The sequence below is a fragment of the Physella acuta genome, unplaced genomic scaffold, assembly GCF_028476545.2.
Source record: "Physella acuta isolate Inbredline_101_S28 unplaced genomic scaffold, ASM2847654v3 ptg000283l, whole genome shotgun sequence".
Lineage (NCBI taxonomy): Eukaryota > Metazoa > Mollusca > Gastropoda > Physidae > Physella > Physella acuta.
The window spans coordinates 1,124,218-1,151,768 of record NW_026731802.1 but is presented as its reverse complement, the minus strand read 5'-3'; the positions used below and the strand labels follow the sequence as shown (position 1 = coordinate 1,151,768).

Here is a 27,551-nt window from a genome sequence, read left to right as displayed (position 1 = left end):
ACATGTAGCCAAAATACAAATATTTGGACTCAATAAAACATGTAGCCAAAATATAAATATTTGGACCAATAAAACACATAGCCAAAATATAAATATTTGGACTCAATAAAACATGTAGCCAAAATATAAATATTTGGACTCAATAAAACATGTAGCCAAAATACAAATATTTGGACTCAATAAAACATGTAGCCAAAATACAAATATTTGGACTTAATAAAACATGTAGCCAAAATATAAATATTTGGACCAATAAAATATGTAGCCAAAATATAAATATTTGGACTCAATAAAACATGTAGCCAAAATACAAATATTTGGACTCAATAAAACATGTAGCCAAAATACAAATATTTGGACTCAATAAAACATGTAGCCAAAATACAAATATTTGGACTCAATAAAACATGTAGCCAAAATATAAATATTTGGACTCAATAAAACATGTAGCCAAAATATAAATATTTGGACTCAATAAAACATGTAGCCAAAATACAAATATTTGGACTCAATAAAACATGTAGCCAAAATACAAATATTTGGACTCAATAAAACATGTAGCCAAAATCTAAATATTTGGACCAATAAAACATGTAGCCAAAATATAAATATTTGGACTCAATAAAACATGTAGCCAAAATACAAATATTTGGACTCAATAAAACATGTAGCCAAAATACAAATATTTGGACTCAATAAAACATGTAGCCAAATACAAATATTTGAACTCAATAAACATGTAGCCAAAATACAAATATTTGGACTCAATAAAACATGTAGCCAAATACAAATATTTTGACTCAATAAAACATGTAGCCAAAATACAAATATTTGGACTCAATAAAACATGTAGCCAAAATATAAATATTTGGACTCAATAAAACATGTAGCCAAAATACAAATATTTGGACTCAATAAAACATGTAGCCAAAATACAAATATTTGGACTCAATAAAACATGTGGTTAAAATATTTTTTCCCCTTGGCAGGAGCAACCTGTAGAGAAAGTTTTAGACGAGGACGAAGAAGAGGCAGTGGAAGAGGGAGCAGCTGAAGAGGACCAGGAAATAGATGAGGTGAGGACAGTTTGTGTGTACAATATTTGGTGAGGACAGTTTGTGTGTACATGAGGTGAGGACAGTTTGTGTGTACATGAGGTGAGGACAGTTTGTGTGTACATGAGGTGAGGACAGTTTGTGTGTACATGAGGTGAGGACAGTTTGTGTGTACAATATTTGGTGAGGACAGTTTGTGTGTACATGAGGTGAGGACAGTTTGTGTGTACATGAGGTGAGGACAGTTTGTGTGTACATGAGGTGAGGACAGTTTGTGTGTACATGAGGTGAGGACAGTTTGTGTGTACAATATTTGGTGAGGTGAGGACAGTTTGTGTGTACATGAGGTGAGGACAGTTTGTGTGTACATGAGGTGAGGACAGTTTGTGTGTACATGAGGTGAGGACAGTTTGTGTGTACATGAGGTGAGGACAGTTTGTGTGTACATGAGGTGAGGACAGTTTGTGTGTACAATATTTGGTGAGGTGAGGACAGTTTGTGTGTACATGAGGTGAGGACAGTTTGTGTGTACATGAGGTGAGGACAGTTTGTGTGTACTTGAGGTGAGGACAGTTTGTGTGTACAATATTTGGTGAGGTGAGGACAGTTTGTGTGTACATGAGGTGAGAAAAGTTTGTGTGTACATGAGGTGAGGACAGTTTGTGTGTACATGAGGTGAGGACAGTTTGTGTGTACAATATTTGGTGAGGTGAGGACAGTTTGTGTGTACATGAGGTGAGGACAGTTTGTGTGTACATGAGGTGAGGACAGTTTGTGTGTACATGAGGTGAGGACAGTTTGTGTGTACATGAGGTGAGGACAGTTTGTGTGTACAATATTTGGTGAGGTGAGGACAGTTTGTGTGTACATGAGGTGAGAAAAGTTTGTGTGTACATGAGGTGAGGACAGTTTGTGTGTACATGAGGTGAGGACAGTTTGTGTGTACAATATTTGGTGAGGTGAGGACAGTTTGTGTGTACATGAGGTGAGGACAGTTTGTGTGTACATGAGGTGAGGACAGTTTGTGTGTACATGAGGTGAGGACAGTTTGTGTGTACATGAGGTGAGGACAGTTTGTGTGTACATGAGGTGAGGACAGTTTGTGTGTACATGAGGTGAGGACAGTTTGTGTGTACAATATTTGGTGAGGTGAGGACAGTTTGTGTGTACATGAGGTGAGGACAGTTTGTGTGTACATGAGGTGAGGACAGTTTGTGTGTACATGAGGTGAGGACAGTTTGTGTGTACATGAGGTGAGGACAGTTTGTGTGTACAATATTTGGTGAGGTGAGGACAGTTTGTGTGTACATGAGGTGAGGACAGTTTGTGTGTACATGAGGTGAGGACAGTTTGTGTGTACATGAGGTGAGGACAGTTTGTGTGTACATGAGGTGAGGACAGTTTGTGTGTACAATATTTGGTGAGGTGAGGACAGTTTGTGTGTACATGAGGTGAGGACAGTTTGTGTGTACATGAGGTGAGGACAGTTTGTGTGTACATGAGGTGAGGACAGTTTGTGTGTACAATATTTGGTGAGGTGAGGACAGTTTGTGTGTACATGAGGTGAGGACAGTTTGTGTGTACATGAGGTGAGGACAGTTTGTGTGTACATGAGGTGAGGACAGTTTGTGTGTACAATATTTGGTGAGGTGAGGACAGTTTGTGTGTACATGAGGTGAGGACAGTTTGTGTGTACATGAGGTGAGGACAGTTTGTGTGTACATGAGGTGAGGACAGTTTGTGTGTACATGAGGTGAGGACAGTTTGTGTGTACATGAGGTGAGGACAGTTTGTGTGTACAATATTTGGTGAGGTGAGGACAGTTTGTGTGTACATGAGGTGAGGACAGTTTGTGTGTACATGAGGTGAGGACAGTTTGTGTGTACATGAGGTGAGGACAGTTTGTGTGTACAATATTTGGTGAGGTGAGGACAGTTTGTGTGTACATGAGGTGAGGACAGTTTGTCTGTACATGAGGTGAGGACAGTTTGTGTGTACATGAGGTGAGGACAGTTTGTGTGTACATGAGGTGAGGACAGTTTGTGTGTACATGAGGTGAGGACAGTTTGTGTGTACAATATTTGGTGAGGTGAGGACAGTTTGTGTGTACATGAGGTGAGGACAGTTTGTGTGTACATGAGGTGAGGACAGTTTGTGTGTACATGAGGTGAGGACAGTTTGTGTGTACAATATTTGGTGAGGTGAGGACAGTTTGTGTGTACATGAGGTGAGGACAGTTTGTGTGTACATGAGGTGAGGACAGTTTGTGTGTACATGAGGTGAGGACAGTTTGTGTGTACATGAGGTGAGGACAGTTTGTGTGTACATGAGGTGAGGACAGTTTGTGTGTACATGAGGTGAGGACAGTTTGTGTGTACATGAGGTGAGGACAGTTTGTGTGTACAATATTTGGTGAGGTGAGGACAGTTTGTGTGTACATGAGGTGAGGACAGTTTGTGTGTACATGAGGTGAGGACAGTTTGTGTGTACATGAGGTGAGGACAGTTTGTGTGTACATGAGGTGAGGACAGTTTGTGTGTACATGAGGTGAGGACAGTTTGTGTGTACATGAGGTGAGGACAGTTTGTGTGTACATGAGGTGAGGACAGTTTGTGTGTACAATATTTGGTGAGGTGAGGACAGTTTGTGTGTACATGAGGTGAGGACAGTTTGTGTGTACATGAGGTGAGGACAGTTTGTGTGTACATGAGGTGAGGACAGTTTGTGTGTACATGAGGTGAGGACAGTTTGTGTGTACATGAGGTGAGGACAGTTTGTGTGTACAAAATGTAAACTTGCAGGGGACAGAGCTGCCTTTAGAGGTGATCAAGCGCCTGGTCAAACGACCAGAGGACATGCAGGAGCAGGTCACAAACAGCATTGACAAGTACAAGAACCAAATGCTGCGCATACTCGAGGTCAGACTTGTTCTTTTATTATGACCAGATTACACGAGAGCTCTGCAGCAAATGCTTCTTTTATTATGCTTCTTTAATTGATATACTTAGCTTGTATTTCTTTGTATATCTGCTTGCTGTCACATGGGTGTGGAACAGGGCTTGAGCTTTCTTATGAAATAGGTGGGGCCTTTTGTTAATGGACAATCTTAAGTTTGACAAAAGACCTTCCATTAGTATTGTTGACACAGATATAAATCATGTTTTTGTCAATTTTGTTGACACAGATATAAATCATGTTTTTGTCAATTTTTTAAGCCTGAAACAAATTTAGAAATTTGAAATAATCAATTATGTCAAAGTTGGATAAGTAGACATTGTGAAAAAAATATTTACTTTGAAAATACTTAGCAGTCAACCTATTCGCAAAGTAAATTTGGCAACATTTTTGGTATCAAATAATCGTAGGCCACTTCCTGCTCCACTTGCTTTGATCAAGTTTTTAGAAGTATCAAAATATTACTTCACTGGGCATGTCTGGTATTTCCATATAATTTTTGCTTGCCTATTGACATACTGGACGTCTTTGTTTATGTCTCCACTACCATGAGAAAACGAGGAAAAACTAAATTATTTTGGTGCCTTTTTTGCCTTTTAAAAAAATATTTTTGTTTAGCTACCAAAATTACTTTAAAGGCCAAATGTATCAAATGTTTAGTAAAGTCAGACAAAACCAGTTTTTATAACTATATTTTATTACGGCGTCACTCTACCACTGGTAAAGCTAACGCACGTACCGGATTATTTTTGGATGGTTATAAACTGATGACATACGAAACTAAAAGAGTACCAGACACAAAACTCAACGTGGACTCGTATCTAACGTCTAGGGGGAAAACACGAGGAACTCTTGTAACTAATAACACTTTTAATCCATTTACAACCTTTTAAAATGTGTACAAGTCCAAAATATGACTCTAGTTCTATACAAAATATTATAAAAATACAAATTAAGCAAAACCCAACTTACGAGTTGAAGAAAAAAACACAAGGTAACTATTAACACAGGATATGGCACTTAGGAAATCAACACAGCTTATATGAAACTATCTTAAGGCACAGAATAATACTTAAATCACAAGTAATAGGGGGAAAAGCTATAGAGTACAATATGGCATTCTCTCCCCACATGTCTGGTCAACTGCCTAGAGGGAAGCGCGTTCCAGGTATTTATGCCACCCCAGAATTATGGGAGGTCACCCTCAAAGTCATAAGACTATTGGGTATGAAGTCGCCAAGGTACGAATTAACCAATCGAAATTATTGGTGAATTTCACCACATAGCGTGATGGAAAATTTCTGGTGCTTGCACCACAGACCACTCAAGGTCAATTATATAAATGTAAAACTAAATAATAAAAAAGAAAGACCTAAGTAGGTCACAATTTTAATAACATCAAACATGATTTTTTAAATAATTAATGGACCTTTTGAGACTTTTTAACTTGGGGTCCATTAGACAAACCATCAAGTTGCTCTTGAGTTTTCAAATGAACATATTTTAATGTACATTAGACAAACCATTAACTTGCTCTAGAGTTTTCAAATGAACATATTTTAATGTACATTAGACAAACCATTAACTTGCTCTAGAGTTTTCAAATGAACATATTTTAATGTACATTAGACAAACCATTAACTTGCTCTAGAGTTTTCAAATGAACATATTTTAATGTACATTGGCAACAGGAGTACATGGGGGACCATGACCAACAGTATTTAGTTGAGATGGATGGAAATGAAAGTCAAGCTTCACTTTATAAGGTAAATAAATCTAGAATTGATACAAAATTTAGAAATGACCAAAAATTCCTATACCTATGTTTAGGCTATTCATAAGATTTTTAAAATGTAAAACTGTTTTTTTTTTTTTTATTTCTGAGTATTTTTTTCCACTAGTAGAAAAAATGTAAAATTGTATGCAAACCATGTGATAGATTTTGTAGATGAGTATCATATCCATGAGATAGCTACTGATTAAAGTTTAAACCAAGAGATTTGTTGACTTTTAACCTTGAGAGTTCATGACATTTAACCCTGACCTTATTGACCTTGTGACAGCAACTGATGCAGAAACTATTGACCTTTAACCTCCAACCTGCGGCCCTGGTTAGACAGCTGGTGGAGCCGGAGGAGGAGGAGATCCCAGAAGACATGGAGACAGACGAGCTGCTGCGTCTGCTGGCCGCCAGGCAGATGGTGGCTCCACGCTACCGCTGGCGCCGCAGTCGCTGGGGCAGGTACTGCCCTGTGGCACTCTGGGAAGGAAACTTAATCCTCGGCAAACCAGAGTTTGCTGTCAGGTGAGTTCAAAGCCCAGACCCAGTAGTGGTTGACTGACTGTCAGCACCTGTCTGACACATGGCATCTGGCTGACTGTCAGCACCTGTCTGACACATGGCATCTGACTGACTGTCAGTACCTGTCTGACACATGGCATCTGGCTGACTGTCAGCAACTGTCTAACACATGGCATCTCTTCTCTCAGTTTTCTAGACAAAATGTACGTCTTGTCCAGCGAGGAAGCCATGAACAAATTTATGAAAAACCCAAGGACTTACCTGATAGCACCTCAGCCCAAGGCTCCCTGTAAGATTGCGGTCATTGGCGGTCCTTTCTCTGGCAAAACCACCCTGTGTCACCTGCTGGCTAGCAGGTATGGGGCCAAGGTCAGTCTAACTTACCAAACTCTCACAAGCTTTTTTTTACTGGCGACTGTGTGACAGTTAGATATAGTGTAAAAAATGTGCATGCATGCATGTGTATGTGGCAGTTTAATATAGTGTAAAAAATGTGTGCAGCTCTATACCCATTTGACAATGTGCGCAGATCTTCGACATTGCTGAGCTGACAAAGCCTGTGAAGGAAAATGAAAAACAAAAATTTATTGACAATGCCAGGAAGGAAGCAACGGACAAGGCCATTCAACAGGTCAAGGCCAAGCTAAAAGAGAAAATGGAGGCAGAAGCAGCTGCTAGAGAAGAGGGTTCGCTCAAAATTTTTCTTTTCAACTTTTCACTCATCCCAGTAACTAAAAAGATATCCCCTTACAATGTCCTGATATAACCCATCATATATCTCCTTACAATGTCAGCATATAACCAATCATATATCCCCTTACAATGTCAGCATATAACCCATCATATATCCCCTTACAATGTCCTGATATAACCCATCATATATCTCCTTACAATGTCCTGATATAACCCATCATATATCCCCTTACAATGTCAGCATATAACCCATCATATATCTCCTTACAATGTCCTGATATAACCCATCATATATCCCCTTACAATGTCCTGATATAACCCATCATATATCCCCTTACAATGTCCTGATATAACCCATCATATATCCCCTTACAATGTCAGCATATAACCCATCATATATCCCCTTACAATGTCCTGATATAACCCATCATATATCCCCTTACAATGTCAGCATATAACCCATCATATATCCCCTTACAATGTCCTGATATAACCCATCATATATCCCCTTACAATGTCCTGATATAACCCATCATATATCCCCTTACAATGTCAGCATATAACCCATCATATATCCCCTTACAATGTCAGCATATAACCCATCATATATCCCCTTACAATGTCCTGATATAACCCATCATATATCCCCTTACAATGTCCTGATATAACCCATCATATATCCCCTTACAATGTCCTGATATAACCCATCATATATCCCCTTACAATGTCAGCATATAACCCATCATATATCCCCTTACAATGTCCTGATATAACCCATCATATATCCCCTTACAATGTCAGCATATAACCCATCATATATCCCCTTACAATGTCCTGATATAACCCATCATATATCCCCTTACAATGTCCTGATATAACCCATCATATATCTCCTTACAATGTCAGCATATAACCAATCATATATCCCCTTACAATGTCCTGATATAACCAATCATATATCCCCTTACAATGTCAGCATATAACCCATCATATATCCCCTTACAATGTCCTGATATAACCCATCATATATCCCCTTACAATGTCCTGATATAACCCATCATATATCCCCTTACAATGTCCTGATATAACCAATCATATATCCCCTTACAATGTCCTGATATAACCCATCATATATCCCCTTACAATGTCCTGATATAACCCATCATATATCCCCTTACAATGTCAGCATATAACCCATCATATATCCCCTTACAATGTCAGCATATAACCCATCATATATCCCCTTACAATGCCCTGATATAACCCATCATATATCCCCTTACAATGTCAGCATATAACCCATCATATATCCCCTTACAATGTCCTGATATAACGCATCATATATCCCCTTACAATGTCCTGATATAACCCATCATATATCCCCTTACAATGTCCTGATATAACGCATCATATATCCCCTTACAATGTCCTGATATAACCCATCATATATCTCCTTACAATGTCCTGATATAACCCATCATATATCCCCTTACAATGTCCTGATATAACCAATCATATATCCCCTTACAATGTCCTGATATAACCAATCATATATCCCCTTACAATGTCCTGATATAACCCATCATATATCCCCTTACAATGTCCTGATATAACCAATCATATATCCCCTTACAATGTCCTGATATAACCCATCATATATCCCCTTACAATGTCAGCATATAACCAATCATATATCTCCTTACAATGTCCTGATATAACCCATCATATATCCCCTTACAATGTCCTGATATAACCCATCATATATCCCCTTACAATGTCCTGATATAACCCATCATATATCCCCTTACAATGTCCTGATATAACCCATCATATATCCCCTTACAATGTCCTGATATAACCCATCATATATCCCCTTACAATGTCAGCATATAACCAATCATATATCTCCTTACAATGTCCTGATATAACCCATCATATATCCCCTTACAATGTCAGCATATAACCCATCATATATCCCCTTACAATGTCCTGATATAACCCATCATATATCCCCTTACAATGTCCTGATATAACCCATCATATATCCCCTTACAATGTCAGCATATAACCAATCATATATCCCCTTACAATGTCCTGATATAACCCATCATATATCCCCTTACAATGTCCTGATATAACCAATCATATATCCCCTTACAATGCCCTGATATAACCCATCATATATCCCCTTACAATGTCCTGATATAACCCATCATATATCCCCTTACAATGTCCTGATATAACCCATCATATATCCCCTTACAATGTCCTGATATAACCAATCATATATCCCCTTACAATGCCCTGATATAACCCATCATATATCCCCTTACAATGTCAGCATATAACCCATCATATATCCCCTTACAATGTCCTGATATAACCCATCATATATCCCCTTACAATGTCAGCATATAACCAATCATATATCCCCTTACAATGTCCTGATATAACCCATCATATATCCCCTTACAATGTCCTGATATAACCAATCATATATCCCCTTACAATGCCCTGATATAACCCATCATATATCCCCTTACAATGTCCTGATATAACCCATCATATATCCCCTTACAATGTCAGCATATAACCCATCATATATCCCCTTACAATGTCCTGATATAACGCATCATATATCCCCTTACAATGTCCTGATATAACCCATCATATATCCCCTTACAATGTCCTGATATAACCAATCATATATCCCCTTACAATGCCCTGATATAACCCATCATATATCCCCTTACAATGTCAGCATATAACCCATCATATATCCCCTTACAATGTCCTGATATAACCCATCATATATCCCCTTACAATGTCAGCATATAACCAATCATATATCCCCTTACAATGTCCTGATATAACCCATCATATATCCCCTTACAATGTCCTGATATAACCAATCATATATCCCCTTACAATGCCCTGATATAACCCATCATATATCCCCTTACAATGTCCTGATATAACCCATCATATATCCCCTTACAATGTCAGCATATAACCCATCATATATCCCCTTACAATGTCCTGATATAACGCATCATATATCCCCTTACAATGTCCTGATATAACCCATCATATATCCCCTTACAATGTCCTGATATAACCAATCATATATCCCCTTACAATGTCCTGATATAACCCATCATATATCCCCTTACAATGTCAGCATATAACCCATCATATATCTCCTTACAATGTCCTGATATAACCCATCATATATCCCCTTACAATGTCCTGATATAACCCATCATATATCCCCTTACAATGTCCTGATATAACCCATCATATATCCCCTTACAATGTCAGCATATAACCCATCATATATCCCCTTACAATGTCCTGATATAACCCATCATATATCCCCTTACAATGTCCTGATATAACCCATCATATATCCCCTTACAATGTCCTGATATAACCCATCATATATCCCCTTACAATGTCAGCATATAACCAATCATATATCCCCTTACAATGTCCTGATATAACCCATCATATATCCCCTTACAATGTCAGCATATAACCAATCATATATCTCCTTACAATGTCCTGATATAACCCATCATATATCCCCTTACAATGCCCTGATATAACCCATCATATATCCCCTTACAATGTCAGCATATAACCAATCATATATCTCCTTACAATGTCCTGATATAACCCATCATATATCCCCTTACAATGTCCTGATATAACCCATCATATATCCCCTTACAATGTCCTGATATAACCCATCATATATCCCCTTACAATGTCAGCATATAACCAATCATATATCCCCTTACAATGTCCTGATATAACCCATCATATATCCCCTTACAATGTCAGCATATAACCAATCATATATCTCCTTACAATGTCCTGATATAACCCATCATATATCTCCTTACAATGTCCTGATATAACCCATCATATATCCCCTTACAATGTCCTGATATAACCCATCATATATCTCCTTACAATGTCCTGATATAACCCATCATATATCCCCTGACAATGTCAGCATATAACCATCATATATCCCCTTACAATGTCCTGATATAACCCATCATATATCCCCTGACAATGTCAGCATATAACCATCATATATCCCCTTACAATGTCCTGATATAACCCATCATATATCCCCTTACAATGTCAGCATATAACCAATCATATATCCCCTTACAATGCCCTGATATAACCCATCATATATCCCCTTACAATGTCAGCATATAACCCATCATATATCTCCTTACAATGTCCTGATATAACCCATCATATATCCCCTTACAATGTCCTGATATAACCAATCATATATCCCCTTACAATGCCCTGATATAACCCATCATATATCCCCTTACAATGTCAGCATATAACCCATCATATATCTCCTTACAATGTCCTGATATAACCCATCATATATCTCCTTACAATGTCCTGATATAACCCATCATATATCCCCTTACAATGTCCTGATATAACCCATCATATATCTCCTTACAATGTCAGCATATAACCAATCATATATCTCCTTACAATGTCAGCATATAACCCATCATATATCCCCTTACAATGTCCTGATATAACCAATCATATATCCCCTTACAATGTCCTGATATAACCCATCATATATCCCCTTACAATGTCCTGATATAACCCATCATATATCTCCTTACAATGTCAGCATATAACCCATCATATATCTCCTTACAATGTCCTGATATAACCAATCATATATCCCCTTACAATGTCCTGATATAACCCATCATATATCTCCTTACAATGTCCTGATATAACTCATCATATATCCCCTTACAATGTCCTGATATAACCCATCATATATCCCCTTACAATGTCAGCATATAACCCATCATATATCCCCTTACAATGTCCTGATATAACCCATCATATATCCCCTTACAATGTCCTGATATAACCCATCATATATCCCCTTACAATGTCAGCATATAACCCATCATATATCCCCTTACAATGTCCTGATATAACCCATCATATATCCCCTTACAATGTCAGCATATAACCAATCATATATCCCCTTACAATGTCCTGATATAACCCATCATATATCCCCTTACAATGTCCTGATATAACCCATCATATATCCCCTTACAATGTCCTGATATAACCCATCATATATCCCCTTACAATGTCAGCATATAACCCATCATATATCCCCTTACAATGTCCTGATATAACCCATCATATATCCCCTTACAATGTCAGCATATAACCAATCATATATCCCCTTACAATGTCAGCATATAACCCATCATATATCCCCTTACAATGTCAGCATATAACCAATCATATATCCCCTTACAATGTCCTGATATAACCAATCATATATCCCCTTACAATGTCCTGATATAACCCATCATATATCCCCTTACAATGTCAGCATATAACCCATCATATATCCCCTTACAATGTCAGCATATAACCCATCATATATCCCCTTACAATGTCCTGATATAACCAATCATATATCCCCTTACAATGTCCTGATATAACCCATCATATATCCCCTTACAATGTCAGCATATAACCCATCATATATCTCCTTACAATGTCCTGATATAACCCATCATATATTCCCTTACAATGTCCTGATATAACCCATCATATATCCCCTTACAATGTCCTGATATAACCAATCATATATCCCCTTACAATGTCCTGATATAACCAATTATATATCCCCTTACAATGTCCTGATATAACCAATCATATATCCCCTTAGAATGTCCTGATATAACCAATCATATATCCCCTTAGAATGTCCTGATATAACCCATCATATATCCCCTTACAATGTCCTGATATAACCCATCATATATCCCCTTACAATGTCCTGATATAACCCATCACATATCCCCTTACAATATTCTGATATTTTTGTCTATTTTAGAACGTCAAGCCAGGCTGGCTATAGATAGAGCAAGAAAAGATTTTGGTAAGTCTCCAGGTCATGGAGGGAATGTTAGTTACATTGGCAGGATGGTAAACATTAGCAGGATGGTAAACATTAGCAGGATGGTAAACATTAGCAGGATGGTAATCATTAGCAGGATGGTAAACTTTAGCAGGATGGTAATCATTGGCAGGATGGTAAACATTAACAGGATGGTAAACATTAACAGGATGGTAAACATTAGCAGGATGGTAAACACAGCAGCAATGCTAACCCGTTGTTTACTTTTGGTAGGTATTTAGTCCCTATATTTTGTTGTTCCCAGAGAAGCGCCGTGCTAAGGAAATTGAAGAAGAAGCACAGCAGGGTAAACTGTCTTGGGAGTTCTTGACTTTCATTTTTTTTTCAGTTTGTTCAAAATATTTTTTTTCAGTTTGTTCAAAATATTTTTTTTTCAGTTTGTTCAAAATAATTTGTTTTGTTAGTGAAGCAAAGACTGCACTGTTTTCATAAAGTTTATGTGCGTGTAGTACATTCATGTCATTTAGTCACCACTACACTCATGTCAATTAGTCACCACTACACTCATGTCATTTAGTCACCACTACACTCATGTCATTTAGTCACCACTACACTCATGTCATTTAGTCACCACTACACTCATGTCAATTTGGTCACCACTACACTCATGTCAATTTGGTCACCACTACACTCATGTCATTTAGTCACCACTACACTCATGTCATTTAGTCACCACTACACTCATGTCATTTAGTCACCACTACACTCATGTCATTTAGTCACCACTACACTCATGTCATTTAGTCACCACTACACTCATGTCATTTAGTCACCACTACACTCATGTCATTTAGTCACCACTACACTCATGTCATTTAGTCACTACTACACTCATGTCAATTTGGTCACCACTACACTCATGTCATTTAGTCACCACTACACTCATGTCATTTAGTCACCACTACACTCATGTCAATTAGTCACCACTACACTCATGTCATTTAGTCACCACTACACTCATGTCAATTTGGTCACCACTACACTCATGTCATTTAGTCACCACTACACTCATGTCAATTAGTCACCACTACACTCATGTCATTTAGTCACCACTACACTCATGTCAATTTGGTCACCACTACACTCATGTCATTTAGTCACCACTACACTCATGTCAATTTGGTCACCACTACACTCATGTCATTTAGTCACCACTACACTCATGTCAATTTGGTCACCACTACACTCATGTCAATTTAGTCACCACTACACTCATGTCAATTTGGTCACCACTACACTCATGTCATTTAGTCACCACTACACTCATGTCATTTAGTCACCACTACACTCATGTCATTTAGTCACCACTACACTCATGTCATTTAGTCACCACTACACTCATGTCATTTAGTCACCACTACACTCATGTCATTTAGTCACCACTACACTCATGTCATTTAGTCACCACTACACTCATGTCAATTTGGTCACCACTACACTCATGTCAATTTAGTCACCACTACACTCATGTCAATTTGGTCACCACTACACTCATGTCATTTAGTCACCACTACACTCATGTCAATTTGCTCACCACTACACTCATGTAAATTTAGTCACCACTACACTCATGTCAATTTGGTCACCACTACACTCATGTCATTTAGTCACCACTACACTCATGTCAATTTGGTCACCACTACACTCATGTCATTTAGTCACCACTACACTCATGTCATTTAGTCACCACTACACTCATGTCAATTAGTCACCACTACACTCATGTCATTTAGTCACCACTACACTCATGTCATATAGTCACCACTACACTCATGTCATTTAGTCACCACTACACTCATGTCAATTTGGTCACCACTACACTCATATCATTTAGTCACCACTACACTCATGTCATTTAGTCACCACTACACTCATGTCAGTTAGTCACCACTACACTCATGTCAATTTGGTCACCACTACACTCATGTCATTTAGTCACCACTACACTCATGTCATTTAGTCACCACTACACTCATGTCATTTAGTCACTACTACACTCATGTCAATTTGGTCACCACTACACTCATGTCATTTAGTCACCACTACACTCATGTCATTTAGTCACCACTACACTCATGTCATTTTGTCACCACTACACTCATGTCAATTTGGTCACCACTACACTCATGTCATTTAGTCACCACTACACTCATGTCAATTTGGTCACCACTACACTCATGTCATTTAGTCACCACTACACTCATGTCAATTAGTCACCACTACACTCATGTCATTTAGTCACCACTACACTCATGTCATTTAGTCACCACTACACTCATGTCATTTTGTCACCACTACACTCATGTCAATTTGGTCACCACTACACTCATGTCATTTAGTCACCACTACACTCATGTCAATTTGGTCACCACTACACTCATGTCATTTAGTCACCACTACACTCATGTCAATGAGTCACCACTACACTCATGTCATTTAGTCACCACTACACTCATGTCAATTAGTCACCACTACACTCATGTCATTTAGTCACCACTACACTCATGTCATTTAGTCACCACTACACTCATGTCATTTAGTCACCACTACACTCATGTCATTTAGTCACCACTACACTCATGTCAATTTGGTCACCACTGTTTTATAAAATTTAGTTGCCACTACTCTCAATCTATTTGGGTCTAGCCAGCGAATTTATTTTTCTCACTTTCTGGTCTTCTCTTCTAAAAATGAAACAAATGCCAAAACCTAAATGGTCATGCGATAAGATGACTGGCAACAAACCAATGTATACATCCGTTCTAATCTAAAAATAGCATGTAGTCTAGAAAGCTTCAAGTAGTGAGCATGTTTTTCTCTGGGTTGAAGATTCTGAAGAAGATGATGAAGATAAAGCAGAAGAAGAGAAACAAGCCACACAAGTCAATGAAGAAAAGGGCGTGGAAGATCCATCCAATCAGATCACACCCATTCTGTCCAGTGAATCGATGACAGAGGACCAGCCTGAACCACCAATAACAGAGCCAGATGTAGGTCAAGGCCAATCCGTTGGATCATGCCCATTGCATTAGATCATGCCCATTGCATTAGATTATGCCCATTTCATTAGATCATGCCCATTGCATTTGATCATGCCCAGTGCATTAGATCATGCCCATTGCATTAGATCATGCCCAGTGCATTAGATCATGCCCAGTGCATTAGATCATGCCCATTTTATTAGATCATGCCCATTGCATTAGATCATGCCCATTTCATTAGATCATGCCCATTGCATTAGATCATGCCCATTTCATTAGATCATGCCCATTGCATTAGATCATGCCCATTGCATTAGATCATGCCCATTGCATTAGATCATGCCCATTTCATTAGATCATGCCCATTGCATTAGATCATGCCAATTGCATTAGATCATGCCTATTGCATTAGATCATGCCCATTGCATTAGATCATGCCCATTGCATTAGATCATGCCTATTTTATTAGATCATGCCCATTGCATTAGATTATGCCCATTGCATTAGATCATGCCCATTGCATTAGATCATGCCCATTGCATTAGATTATGCCCATTGCATTAGATCATGCCCATTGCATTAGATCATGCCCATTGCATTAGATCATGCCCATTGCATTAGATCATGCCCATTGCATTAGATCATGCCCATTGCATTAGATCATGCCCAGTGCATTAGATCATGCCCATTGCATTAGATCATGCCCATTGCATTAGATCATGCCCATTGCATTAGATCATGCCCATTGCATTAGATCATGCCCATTGCATTAGATCATGCCCATTTCATTAGATCATGCCCAGTGCATTAGATCATGCCCATTGCATTAGATCATGCCCATTGCATTAGATCATGCCCATTGCATTAGATCATGCCTATTTTATTAGATCATGCCTATTGCATTAGATCATGCCCATTTCATTAGATCATGCCCATTGCATTAGATCATGCCCATTTCATTAGATCATGCCCATTGCATTAGATCATGCCCATTTCAATGTTCACTGTAAACTGTTTATGTGCCATTTAGGCAGCTGATTCCGATTTCAGCCTGCTTTTCTTTTTGGATTTGCTTCTATAGCCTTTGTCCAACCAAGAACAAACTACAAGGCAGCAGTTGTTTGATTTTAGAGTTGTCTCTCCTAGAAGAGTGGCTGTCCCCAGCTAATGAGCCTCATCTGTTTAGCAACCATGCCAACCCCTAGACTTGACTCAAATACCAAGGAAACAACACCAACCCCAGGAAGCAGCACCAACCTCAGGAAACTCAGCACCAACCCCAGGAAACTTAGCACCAACCCCAGGAAACTTAGCACCAACCCCAGGAAACTTAGCACCAACCCCAGGAAACTTAGCACCAACCCCAGGAAACTTAGCACCAACCCCAGGAAACTTAGCACCAACCCCAGGAAACTTAGCACCAACCCCAGGAAACTTAGCACCAACCCCAGGAAACTTAGCACCAACCCCAGGAAACTTAGCACCAACCCCAGGAAACTTAGCACCAACCCCAGGAAACTTAGCACCAACCCCAGGAAACTTAGCACCAACCCCAGGAAACTTAGCACCAACCCCAGGAAACTTAGCACCAACCCCAGGAAACTTAGCACCAACCCCAGGAAACTTAGCACCAACCCCAGGAAACTTAGCACCAACCCCAGGAAACTTAGCACCAACCCCAGAAAACTTAGCACCAACCCCAGGAAACTTAGCACCAACCCCAGGAAACTTAGCACCATCCCCAGGAAACTTAGCACCAACCCCAGGAAACTTAGCACCAACCCCAGGAAACTTAGCACCAACCCCAGGAAACTTAGCACCAACCCCAGGAAACTTAGCACCAACCCCAGGAAACTTAGCACCAACCCCAGGAAACTTAGCACCAACCCCAGGAAACTTAGCACCAACCCCAGGAAACTTAGCACCAACCCCAGGAAACTTAGCACCAACCCCAGGAAACTTAGCACCAACCCCAGGAAACTTAGCACCAACCCCAGGAAACTTAGCACCAACCCCAGGAAACTTAGCACCAACCCCAGGAAACTTAGCACCAACCCCAGGAAACTTAGCACCAACCCCAGGAAACTTAGCACCAACCCCAGGAAACTTAGCACCAACCCCAGGAAACTTAGCACCAACCCCAGGAAACTTAGCACCAACCCCAGGAAACTTAGCACCAACCCCAGGAAACTTAGCACCAACCCCAGGAAACTTAGCACCAACCCCAGGAAACTTAGCACCAACCCCAGGAAACTTAGCACCAACCCCAGGAAACTTAGCACCAACCCCAGGAAACTTAGCACCAACCCCAGGAAACTTAGCACCAACCCCAGGAAACTTAGCACCAACCCCAGGAAACTTAGCACCAACCCCAGGAAACTTAGCACCAACCCCAGGAAACTTAGCACCAACCCCAGGAAACTTAGCACCAACCCCAGGAAACTTAGCACCAACCCCAGGAAACTTAGCACCAACCCCAGGAAACTTAGCACCAACCCCAGGAAACTTAGCACCAACCCCAGGAAACTTAGCACCAACCCCAGGAAACTTAGCACCAACCCCAGGAAACTTAGCACCAACCCCAGGAAACTTAGCACCAACCCCAGGAAACTTAGCACCAACCCCAGGAAACTTAGCACCAACCCCAGGAAACTTAGCACCAACCCCAGGAAACTTAGCACCAACCCCAGGAAACTTAGCACCAACCCCAGGAAACTTAGCACCAACCCCAGGAAACTTAGCACCAACCCCAGGAAACTTAGCACCAACCCCAGGAAACTTAGCACCAACCCCAGAAAACTTAGCACCAACCCCAGGAAACTTAGCACCAACCCCAGGAAACTTAGCACCAACCCCAGGAAACTTAGCACCAACCCCAGGAAACTTAGCACCAACCCCAGGAAACTTAGCACCAACCCCAGGAAACTTAGCACCAACCCCAGGAAACTTAGCACCAACCCCAGGAAACTTAGCACCAACCCCAGGAAACTTAGCACCAACCCCAGGAAACTTAGCACCAACCCCAGGAAACTTAGCACCAACCCCAGGAAACTTAGCACCAACCCCAGGAAACTTAGCACCAACCCCAGGAAACTTAGCACCAACCCCAGGAAACTTAGCACCAACCCCAGGAAACTTAGCACCAACCCCAGGAAACTTAGCACCAACCCCAGAAAACTTAGCACCAACCCCAGGAAACTTAGCACCAACCCCAGGAAACTTAGCACCAACCCCAGGAAACTTAGCACCAACCCCAGGAAACTTAGCACCAACCCCAGGAAACTTAGCACCAACCCCAGGAAACTTAGCACCAACCCCAGGAAACTTAGCACCAACCCCAGGAAACTTAGCACCAACCCCAGGATATACTTTCGTGTGTGGTCGAGTCAAAAAAAGCTCATGATTGCTGAACTGATAAGTCTTGAACCCTCATTCAGATGAGGCTAGACAGCTGGGGACAGCAACTATCAAGTTTATTCTTGGTATTTGTGTCAAGTCTAGTTTATGCTTGGTTTTTTGTGTCAAGTCTAGTTTATGCTTGGTTTTTTGTGTCAAGTCTAGTTTATGCTTGGTATTTGTGTCAAGTCTAGTTTATGCTTGGTATTTGTGTCAAGTCTAGTTTATGCTTGGTGTTTGTGTCAAGTCTAGTTTATGCTTGGTTTTTTGTGTCAAGTCTAGTTTATGCTTGGTATTTGTGTCAAGTCGAGTTTATGCTTGGTATTTGTGTCAAGTCTAGTTTATGCTTGGTATTTGTGTCAAGTCTAGTTTATGCTTGGTGTTTGTGTCAAGTCTAGTTTATGCTTGGTGTTTGTGTCAAGTCTAGTTTATGCTTGGTATTTGTGTCAAGTCGAGTTTATGCTTGGTATTTGTGTCAAGTCTAGTTTATGCTTGGTATTTGTGTCAAGTCTAGTTTATGCTTGGTGTTTGTGTCAAGTCTAGTTTATGCTTGGTGTTTGTGTCAAGTCTAGTTTATGCTTGGTATTTGTGTCAAGTCTAGTTTATGCTTGGTATTTGTGTCAAGTCTAGATTATGCTTGGTATTTGTGTCAAGTCTAGTTTATGCTTGGTATTTGTGTAAAGTCTATTTTATGCTTGGTATTTGTGTCAAGTCTAGTTTATGCTTGGTATTTGTGTCAAGTCTATTTTATGCTTGGTATTTGTGTCAAGTCTAGTTTATGCTTGGTATTTGTGTCAAGTCTAGTTTATTCTTGGTATTTGTGTCAAGTCTAGTTTATGCTTGGTATTTGTGTCAAGTCTAGTTTATGCTTGGTATTTGTGTCAAGTCTAGTTTATGCTTGGTATTTGTGTCAAGTCTATTTTATGCTTGGTATTTGTGTCAAGTCTAGTTTATGCTTGGTATTTGTGACAAGTCTAGTTTATGCTTGGTATTTGTGTCAAGTCTAGTTTATGCTTGGTATTTGTGTCAAGTCTAGTTTATGCTTGGTATTTGTGTCAAGTCTATTTTATGCTTGGTATTTGTGTCAAGTCTAGTTTATGCTTGGTATTTGTGTCAAGTCTAGTTTATGCTTGGTATTTGTGTCAAGTCTAGTTTATTCTTGGTATTTGTGTCAAGTCTAGTTTATTCTTGGTATTTGTGTCAAGTCTAGTTTATGCTTGGTATTTGTGTCAAGTCTAGTTTATGCTTGGTATTTGTGTCAAGTGTAGTTTCTGCTCTAGGTTGATGAGAACCACCCTGATGTGGTCAGCATTGTAAACTTGGCTGTAGCAGATGCCTCAACAGTGACCATAACCTTGACCTCTGAACTTATTGCTGAGGTTTTAGAAAATGCCATCAAAGAATGGGAGCAGGAGATGAGGAGCAGGAATGTGGATGGACCTTTGTGAGTTTAAAGTGTGTGGATGGACCTTTGTGAGTTTAAAGTGTGTGGATGGACCTTTGTGAGTTTAAAGTGTGTGGATGGACCTTTGTGAGTTTAAAGTGTGTGGATGGACCTTTGTGAGTTTAAAGTGGGTGGATGGACCTTTGTGAGTTTAAAGTGTGTGGATGGACCTTTGTGAGTTTAAAGTGTGTGGATGGACCTTTGTGAGTTTAAATTGTGTGGATGGACCTTTGTGAGTTTAAAGTGTGTGGACTGTGGATGGACCTTTGTGAGTTTAAATTGTGTGGATGGACCTTTGTGAGTTTAAAGTGTGTGGACTGTGGATGGACCTTTGTGAGTTTAAATTGTGTGGATGGACCTTTGTGAGTTTAAAGTGTGGATGGACCTTTGTGAGTTTAAAGTGTGGACTGTGGATGGACCTTTGTGAGTTTAAAGTGTGTGGATGGACCATTGTGAGTTTAAAGTGTGTGGATGGACCTTTGTGAGTTTAAAGTGTGTGGATGGACCTTTGTGAGTTTAAAGTGTGGATGGACCTTTGTGAGTTTAAAGTGTGGAATGTGGATGGACCTTTGTGAGTTTAAAGTGTGTGGATGGACCTTTGTGAGTTTAAATTGTGTGGACTGTGGATGGACCTTTGTGAGTTTAAAGTGTGTGGATGGACCTTTGTGAGTTTAAAGTGTGTGGATGGACCTTTGTGAGTTTAAAGTGTGGAATGTGGATGGACCTTTGTGAGTTTAAATTGTGTGGACTGTGGATGGACCTTTGTGAGTTTAAATTGTGTGGACTGTGGATGGACCTTTGTGAGTTTAAAGTGTGTGGATGGACCTTTGTGAGTTTAAAGTGTGTGAATGGACCTTTGTGAGTTTAAAGTGTGGAATGTGGATGGACCTTTGTGAGTTTAAAGTCTGTGGATGGACCTTTGTGAGTTTAAAGTGTTTGGATGGACCTTTGTGAGTTTAAAATGTGTGGATGGACCTTTGTGAGTTTAAATTGCGTGGATGGACCTTTGTGAGTTTAAAATGTGTTTAAAAAGTGACTAATGACTCCCAATACAAGTGACTAATGACTCCCAATACAAGTGACTGATGACTCCCAATACAAGTTACTAATGACTCCCAATACAAGTGACTAATGACTCCCAATACAATTGACTAATGACTCCCAATACAAGTGACTTATGACTCCCAATACAAGTGACTAATGACTCCCATGACTCCCAATACAAGTGACTGATGACTCCCAATACAAGTGACTAATGACTCCCAATACAAGTTACTAATGACTCCCAATAAAAGTGACTGATGACTCCCAATACAAGTGACTAATGACTCCCAATACAAGTTTCTAATGACTCCCAATAAAAGTGACTGATGACTCCCAATACAAGTGACTAATGACTCCCAATACAAGTGACTGATGACTCCCAATACAAGTTACTAATGACTCCCAATACAAGTGACTTATGACTCCCAATACAAGTGACTAATGACTCCTAATACAAGTGACTGATGACTCCTAATACAAGTGACTAATGACTCCCAATACAAGTGACTTATGACTCCCAATACAAGTGACTGATGACTCCCAATACAAGTGACTTATGACTCCCAATACAAGTGACTGATGACTCCCAATACAAGTGACTAATGACTCCCAATACAAGTGACTGATGACTCCCATGACTCCCAATACAAGTGACTGATGACTCCCAATATAAGTGACTGATGACTCCCAATACAAGTGACTGATGACTCCCAATACAAGTGACTAATGACTCCCATGACTCCCAATACAAGTGACTGATGACTCCCAATACAAGTGACTAATGACTCCCAATACAAGTGACTGATGACTCCCATGACTCCCAATACAAGTGACTGATGACTCCCAATACAAGTGACTGATGACTCCCAATACAAGTGACTGATGACTCCCATGACTCCCAATACAAGTGACTGATGACTCCCAATACAAGTGACTGATGACTCCCAATACAAGTGACTGATGACTCCCAATACAAGTGACTGATGACTCCCAATACAAGTGACTGTTGACTTTGTGCAGGTATGGGTCCTGGGTCCTGGATGCCTACCCCACCAATAGAGAGCAGTGGAACGCCATGGTGGAGAGAAACCTGATTCCTGATGAGTTGATTGTTCTTGGCGACGTCTTCACTGGCGACAAGGAAATCACCACCAAGATGATCCAGCTGACCACTGAGAGGTACTGCATAAAGAACAGAGACTGGATTCTCAGCGAGGCCCAGCGGCGCCAGAAGGAGAAGCAGAGGCTGATGGAGCTGGCCCAGAAAGAAAGGGACAGACTTCGGCTGTAAGTTTTTTTTATTTTAAGAAAATGTGCACTATTTCACAATACAAAGAAGAAATGTAACTTTTTATTTTGCCAGGATTGAAGAAGAAATGTCCCGCATAGAACAAGAAAAGGAGGAGCAGAAGCTGAAGCTGCTTAGTAAGTTTTGGGATGTGGTAGCTGTTTATTGTGAGGTTTGATGTTTTGTTGATGTTTGATGTTTTAGAGATGTTTTAATGTGATGTTTGATGTTTTAGAGATGTTTTAATTTGATGTTTGATGTTTTAGAGATGTTTTAATGTGATGTTTGATGTTTTAGAGATGTTTTAATTTGATGTTTGATGTTTTAGAGATGTTTTAATGTGATGTTTGATGTTTTAGAGATGTTTTAATGTGATGTTTGATGTTTTAGAGATGTTTTAATTTGATGTTTGATGTTTTAGAGATGTTTTAATTTGATGTTTGATGTTTTAGAGATGTTTTAATGTGATGTTTGATGTTTTAGAGATGTTTTAATTTGATGTTTGATGTTTTAGAGATGTTTTAATGTGATGTTTGATGTTTTAGAGATGTTTTAATGTGATGTTTGATGTTTTAGAGATGTTTTAATTTGATGTTTGATGTTTTAGAGATGTTTTAATGTGATGTTTGATGTTTTAGAGATGTTTTAATTTGATTGCAGTGGAAAAAGCAGCCATGGAGGAAGCTGCTGCAGAAAAAGAAAAAGAAGAAAAAATGGGTAGGTAGTGTGGGGGTAGTGTGGGGGTAGTGTGGGGGTAGTGTGGGGTGTGTGGGGGTAGTGTGGGGTGTGTGGGGGTAGTGTGTGGTGTGTGGGGGTAGTGTGTGGGGGTAATGTGGGGGTAGTGTGGGGTGTGGGGGGGTAGTGTAGGGTGTGTGGGGGTAGTGTGGGGTGTGTGGGGTGTGTGGGGGTAGTGTAGGGCGTGGGAGGTAGTGTAGGGTGTGTAAGGGTAGTGTGGGATAGTGTGGGGGTAGTGTGTGGGGGTGGGGTGTGTGGGGGTAGTGTGGGGGTAGTGTAGGGTGTGTAAGGGTAGTGTGGGGATAGTGTGCGGTGTGTAATGGTAGTGTGGGGTGTGTGTGGGTAGGTTGTGTGGGGTAGGTAGTGTGGGGTGTGTGGGTAGGTAGTGTGGGGTGTGTGGGTAGGTAGTGTTTGGGTGTGTGTGGGTAGGTTGTGTGGGGTGGGGTGTGTGGGTAGGTAGTGTGGGGTGGGGTGTGTGGGTAGGTAGTGTGGGGTGTGTGGGTAGGTAGTGTTTGGGTGTGTGGGTAGGTTGTGTGGGGTAGGTAGTGTGGGGTGTGTGGGTAGGTAGTGTGGGGTGTGTGGGTAGGTAGTGTGGGGTGGGGTGTGTGGGTAGGTAGTGTGGGGTGGGGTGTGTGGGTAGGTAGTGTGGGGTGTGTGGGTAGGTAGTGTTTGGGTGTGTGGGTAGGTTGTGTGGGGTAGGTAGTGTGGGGTGTGTGGGTAGGTAGTGTGGGGTGTGTGGGTAGGTAGTGTTTGGGTGTGTGTGGGTAGGTAGTGTGGGTGGTGTGTGGGTAGGTAGTGTGGGGTGTGTCGGTAGGTGGTGTGGGGGTGTGTGGTAGTGTGTGGGGGTGGTTGGGTAGTTAGTGTGTGGGGTGTGTGTTGGTAGGTTGTGTGGGTGTGGGTGGTAGTGTGGGTAGTATGTGGGGTGTGTGGGTAGTGTTGGGGTGTGTGGGTAGGTAGAGTGTGGTGTGTGTGGGTAGGTAGTGTGGGGTGTGTAAGTAGGTAGTGTGTGGGATGTGTCGGTAGGTGGTGTGTGGATGGGTAGTGTGGTGTGTGGGCATGTGTGGGTTGGTAGTGGGGTGGGTGAGGGTGTTGGTCTTCGGGTAGATAGTGTTGTGGGTAGGGGTAGTGTGCATAGGTAGTGTTTTTGGGGTGGGGTAGGTAGTGGGGTGGATGGGGATTGTCTTGATAGGGGTGGGTTTAGGCTAGTTGTAAGGTGTTTGGGGGTTGTGAAGATAGGTAGTGTGGTATGTTAGCGTGTATGGGAAGGTAGTTAGGTGGGTGGGGGTTGGAGTGTTTTAAGTAAGTAGTGACTTTATAGATGAGACAAGATGATGTGAGGAATGGCCTAGCTAGTGTATAGACAGTGTTTCTTCCAGACTTTTTTCTCCGGGGGGGCACTTGAAATCTTCGGGGGGGCGGTAAACTTTCTTCGGGGGGGCGGACACTGTTAAAAGTATATATTTTCTATATAAATTATATAAATTTCATTTCGTTCGGGGGGGCGGTAAAAATTTTTCGGGGGGGCTTCGCCCCCCCGAAGAGATGCCTGGAAGAAACTCTGGTGTATAGAGGGGATAATGACAAGATGATGTGAGGAATGCACTAGCTAGTGTATAGAGGGGATAATGACAAGATGATTTGATTGAAACATTGTATTTTGTTGCCCATCTTGCCGTTTTTAGCGTACTTGCATGTGAACCAAGTATTATGGGATACATTAGCTGGTGAAGTTGTCACGCGCAGATCTTTCCATGAGATGGGAATCGAGCAGCCTCGTGGGCCTAGTTTCATTACTCTTCTGGCTGAAGAGTTCCATGATTATTCCGAACTGTACGCCAAGCTTGACACGCTTGGTGAAGTCATACAGAGTGAGACCCCTTGGTTTGCTTCCAATTGCTTTGGAAGTTTTCATTCTTTTGGAATTCAGTCGTTCATTTTTTTTCCTTTTGGAATTTATTTGTTTCAGCATTGATTGCCATTTTAAAACATTTAATGGGAATACAACATTATTGCCGGTGGGGAGGGGATACACTGACCCAATCATGGGGGATACACTGACCCAATCATGGGGGATACACTGACCCAATCATGGGGGACACACTGACCCAATCATAGAGACACACTGTGTGGGGGCATTCTAAAACTGTGTGGGGTGGGGGCACACTAAAACTGTGGGGTGGGGGCACACTAAAACTGTGTGGGGTGGGGGCACACTAAAACTGTGTGGGGTGGAGCAGACTAAAACTGTGTGGGGTGGGGGCACACTAAAACTGTGTGGGGTGGGGGCACACTAAAACTGTGTGGGGTGGGGGCAGACTAAAACTGTGGGGTGGGGGCACACTAAAACTGTGTGGGGTGGGGGCACACTAAAACTGTGTGGGGTGGGGGCAGACTAAAACTGTGGGGTGGGGGCACACTAAAACTGTGTGGGGTGGAGCAGACTAAAACTGTGGGGGGGGGGGCACGCTAAAACTGTGTGGGGTGGGGGCACACTAAAACTGTGGGGTGGGGGCACACTAAAACTGTGTGGGGTGGGGGCACACTAAAACTGTGTGGGGTGGGGGCAGACTAAAACTGTGGGGTGGGGGCACACTAAAACTGTGTGGGGTGGGGGCACACTAAAACTGTGTGGGGTGGGGGCACACTAAAACTGTGTGGGGTGGAGCAGACTAAAACTGTGGGGTGGGGGCACACTAAAACTGTGTGGGGTGGAGCAGACTAAAACTGTGGGGTGGGGGCACACTAAAACTGTGGGGTGGGGGCACACTAAAACTGTGGGGTCGGGGCACACTAAAACTGTGGGGTGGGGGCACACTAAAACTGTGGGGGGTGGGGGCAGACTAAAACTGTGGGGTGGGGGCACACTAAAACTGTGGGGTGGGGGCACACTAAAACTGTGGGGTGGGGGCACACTAAAACTGTGTGGGGTGGGGGCACACTAAAACTGTGTGGGGTGGGGGCACACTAAAACTGTGTGGGGTGGGGGCACACTAAAACTGTGTGGGGTGGGGGCACACTAAAACTGTGCGGTGGGGGCACACTAAAACTGTGTGGGGTGGGGGCACACTAAAACTGTGGGGTGGGGGCACACTAAAACTGTGTGGGGTGGAGCAGACTAAAACTGTGGGGTGGGGGCACACTAAAACTGTGGGGTGGGGGCACACTAAAACTGTGGGGTGGGGGCACACTAAAACTGTGTGGGGTGGGGCACACTAAAACTGTGGGGTGGGGGCACACTAAAACTGTGTGGGGTGGAGCAGACTAAAACTGTGGGGTGGGGGCACACTAAAACTGTGTGGGGTGGGGGCACACTAAAACTGTGTGGGGTGGGGCACACTAAAACTGTGGGGTGGGGGCACACTAAAACTGTGTGGGGTGGGGGCACACTAAAACTGTGTGGGGTGGGGGCACACTAAAACTGTGTGGGGTGGGGCACACTAAAACTGTGTGGGGTGGGGGAACACTAAAACTGTGTGGGGTGGGGGCACACTAAAACTGTGTGGGGTGGGGGCACACTAAAACTGTGTGGGGTGGAGCAGACTAAAACTGTGTGGGGTGGAGCAGACTAAAACTGTGGGGTGGGGCACACTAAAACTGTGTGGGGTGGGGCACACTAAAACTGTGTGGGGTGGGGGCACACTAAAA

At 41.5% G+C, this 27,551-nt stretch overlaps 1 protein-coding gene across 5 annotated transcripts in view; it reads left to right on the top strand.

The window, feature by feature from the left end:
- The window catches only part of LOC131939526 (adenylate kinase 9), a 96,033-nt gene that overhangs the window by 18,690 nt on the left and 49,792 nt on the right, over window positions 1-27,551 (top strand). For 3 of the 5 annotated variants that reach the window (XM_059297876.1, XM_059297874.1, XM_059297872.1), the window contains exons 7-20: window positions 990-1,076; window positions 3,857-3,973; window positions 5,702-5,776; window positions 6,074-6,315; window positions 6,501-6,681; window positions 6,842-6,998; window positions 12,935-12,979; window positions 13,263-13,304; window positions 15,848-16,008; window positions 20,676-20,839; window positions 22,904-23,170; window positions 23,247-23,308; window positions 23,832-23,888; window positions 25,589-25,774. In XM_059297876.1, coding sequence (XP_059153859.1) covers window positions 990-1,076; window positions 3,857-3,973; window positions 5,702-5,776; window positions 6,074-6,315; window positions 6,501-6,681; window positions 6,842-6,998; window positions 12,935-12,979; window positions 13,263-13,304; window positions 15,848-16,008; window positions 20,676-20,839; window positions 22,904-23,170; window positions 23,247-23,308; window positions 23,832-23,888; window positions 25,589-25,774 — 1,843 coding nt within the window. The remainder of the gene's footprint in view (window positions 1-989; window positions 1,077-3,856; window positions 3,974-5,701; window positions 5,777-6,073; window positions 6,316-6,500; window positions 6,682-6,841; window positions 6,999-12,934; window positions 12,980-13,262; window positions 13,305-15,847; window positions 16,009-20,675; window positions 20,840-22,903; window positions 23,171-23,246; window positions 23,309-23,831; window positions 23,889-25,588; window positions 25,775-27,551) is intronic. The other 2 variants (XM_059297873.1, XM_059297875.1) reach the window with 2 other exon arrangements.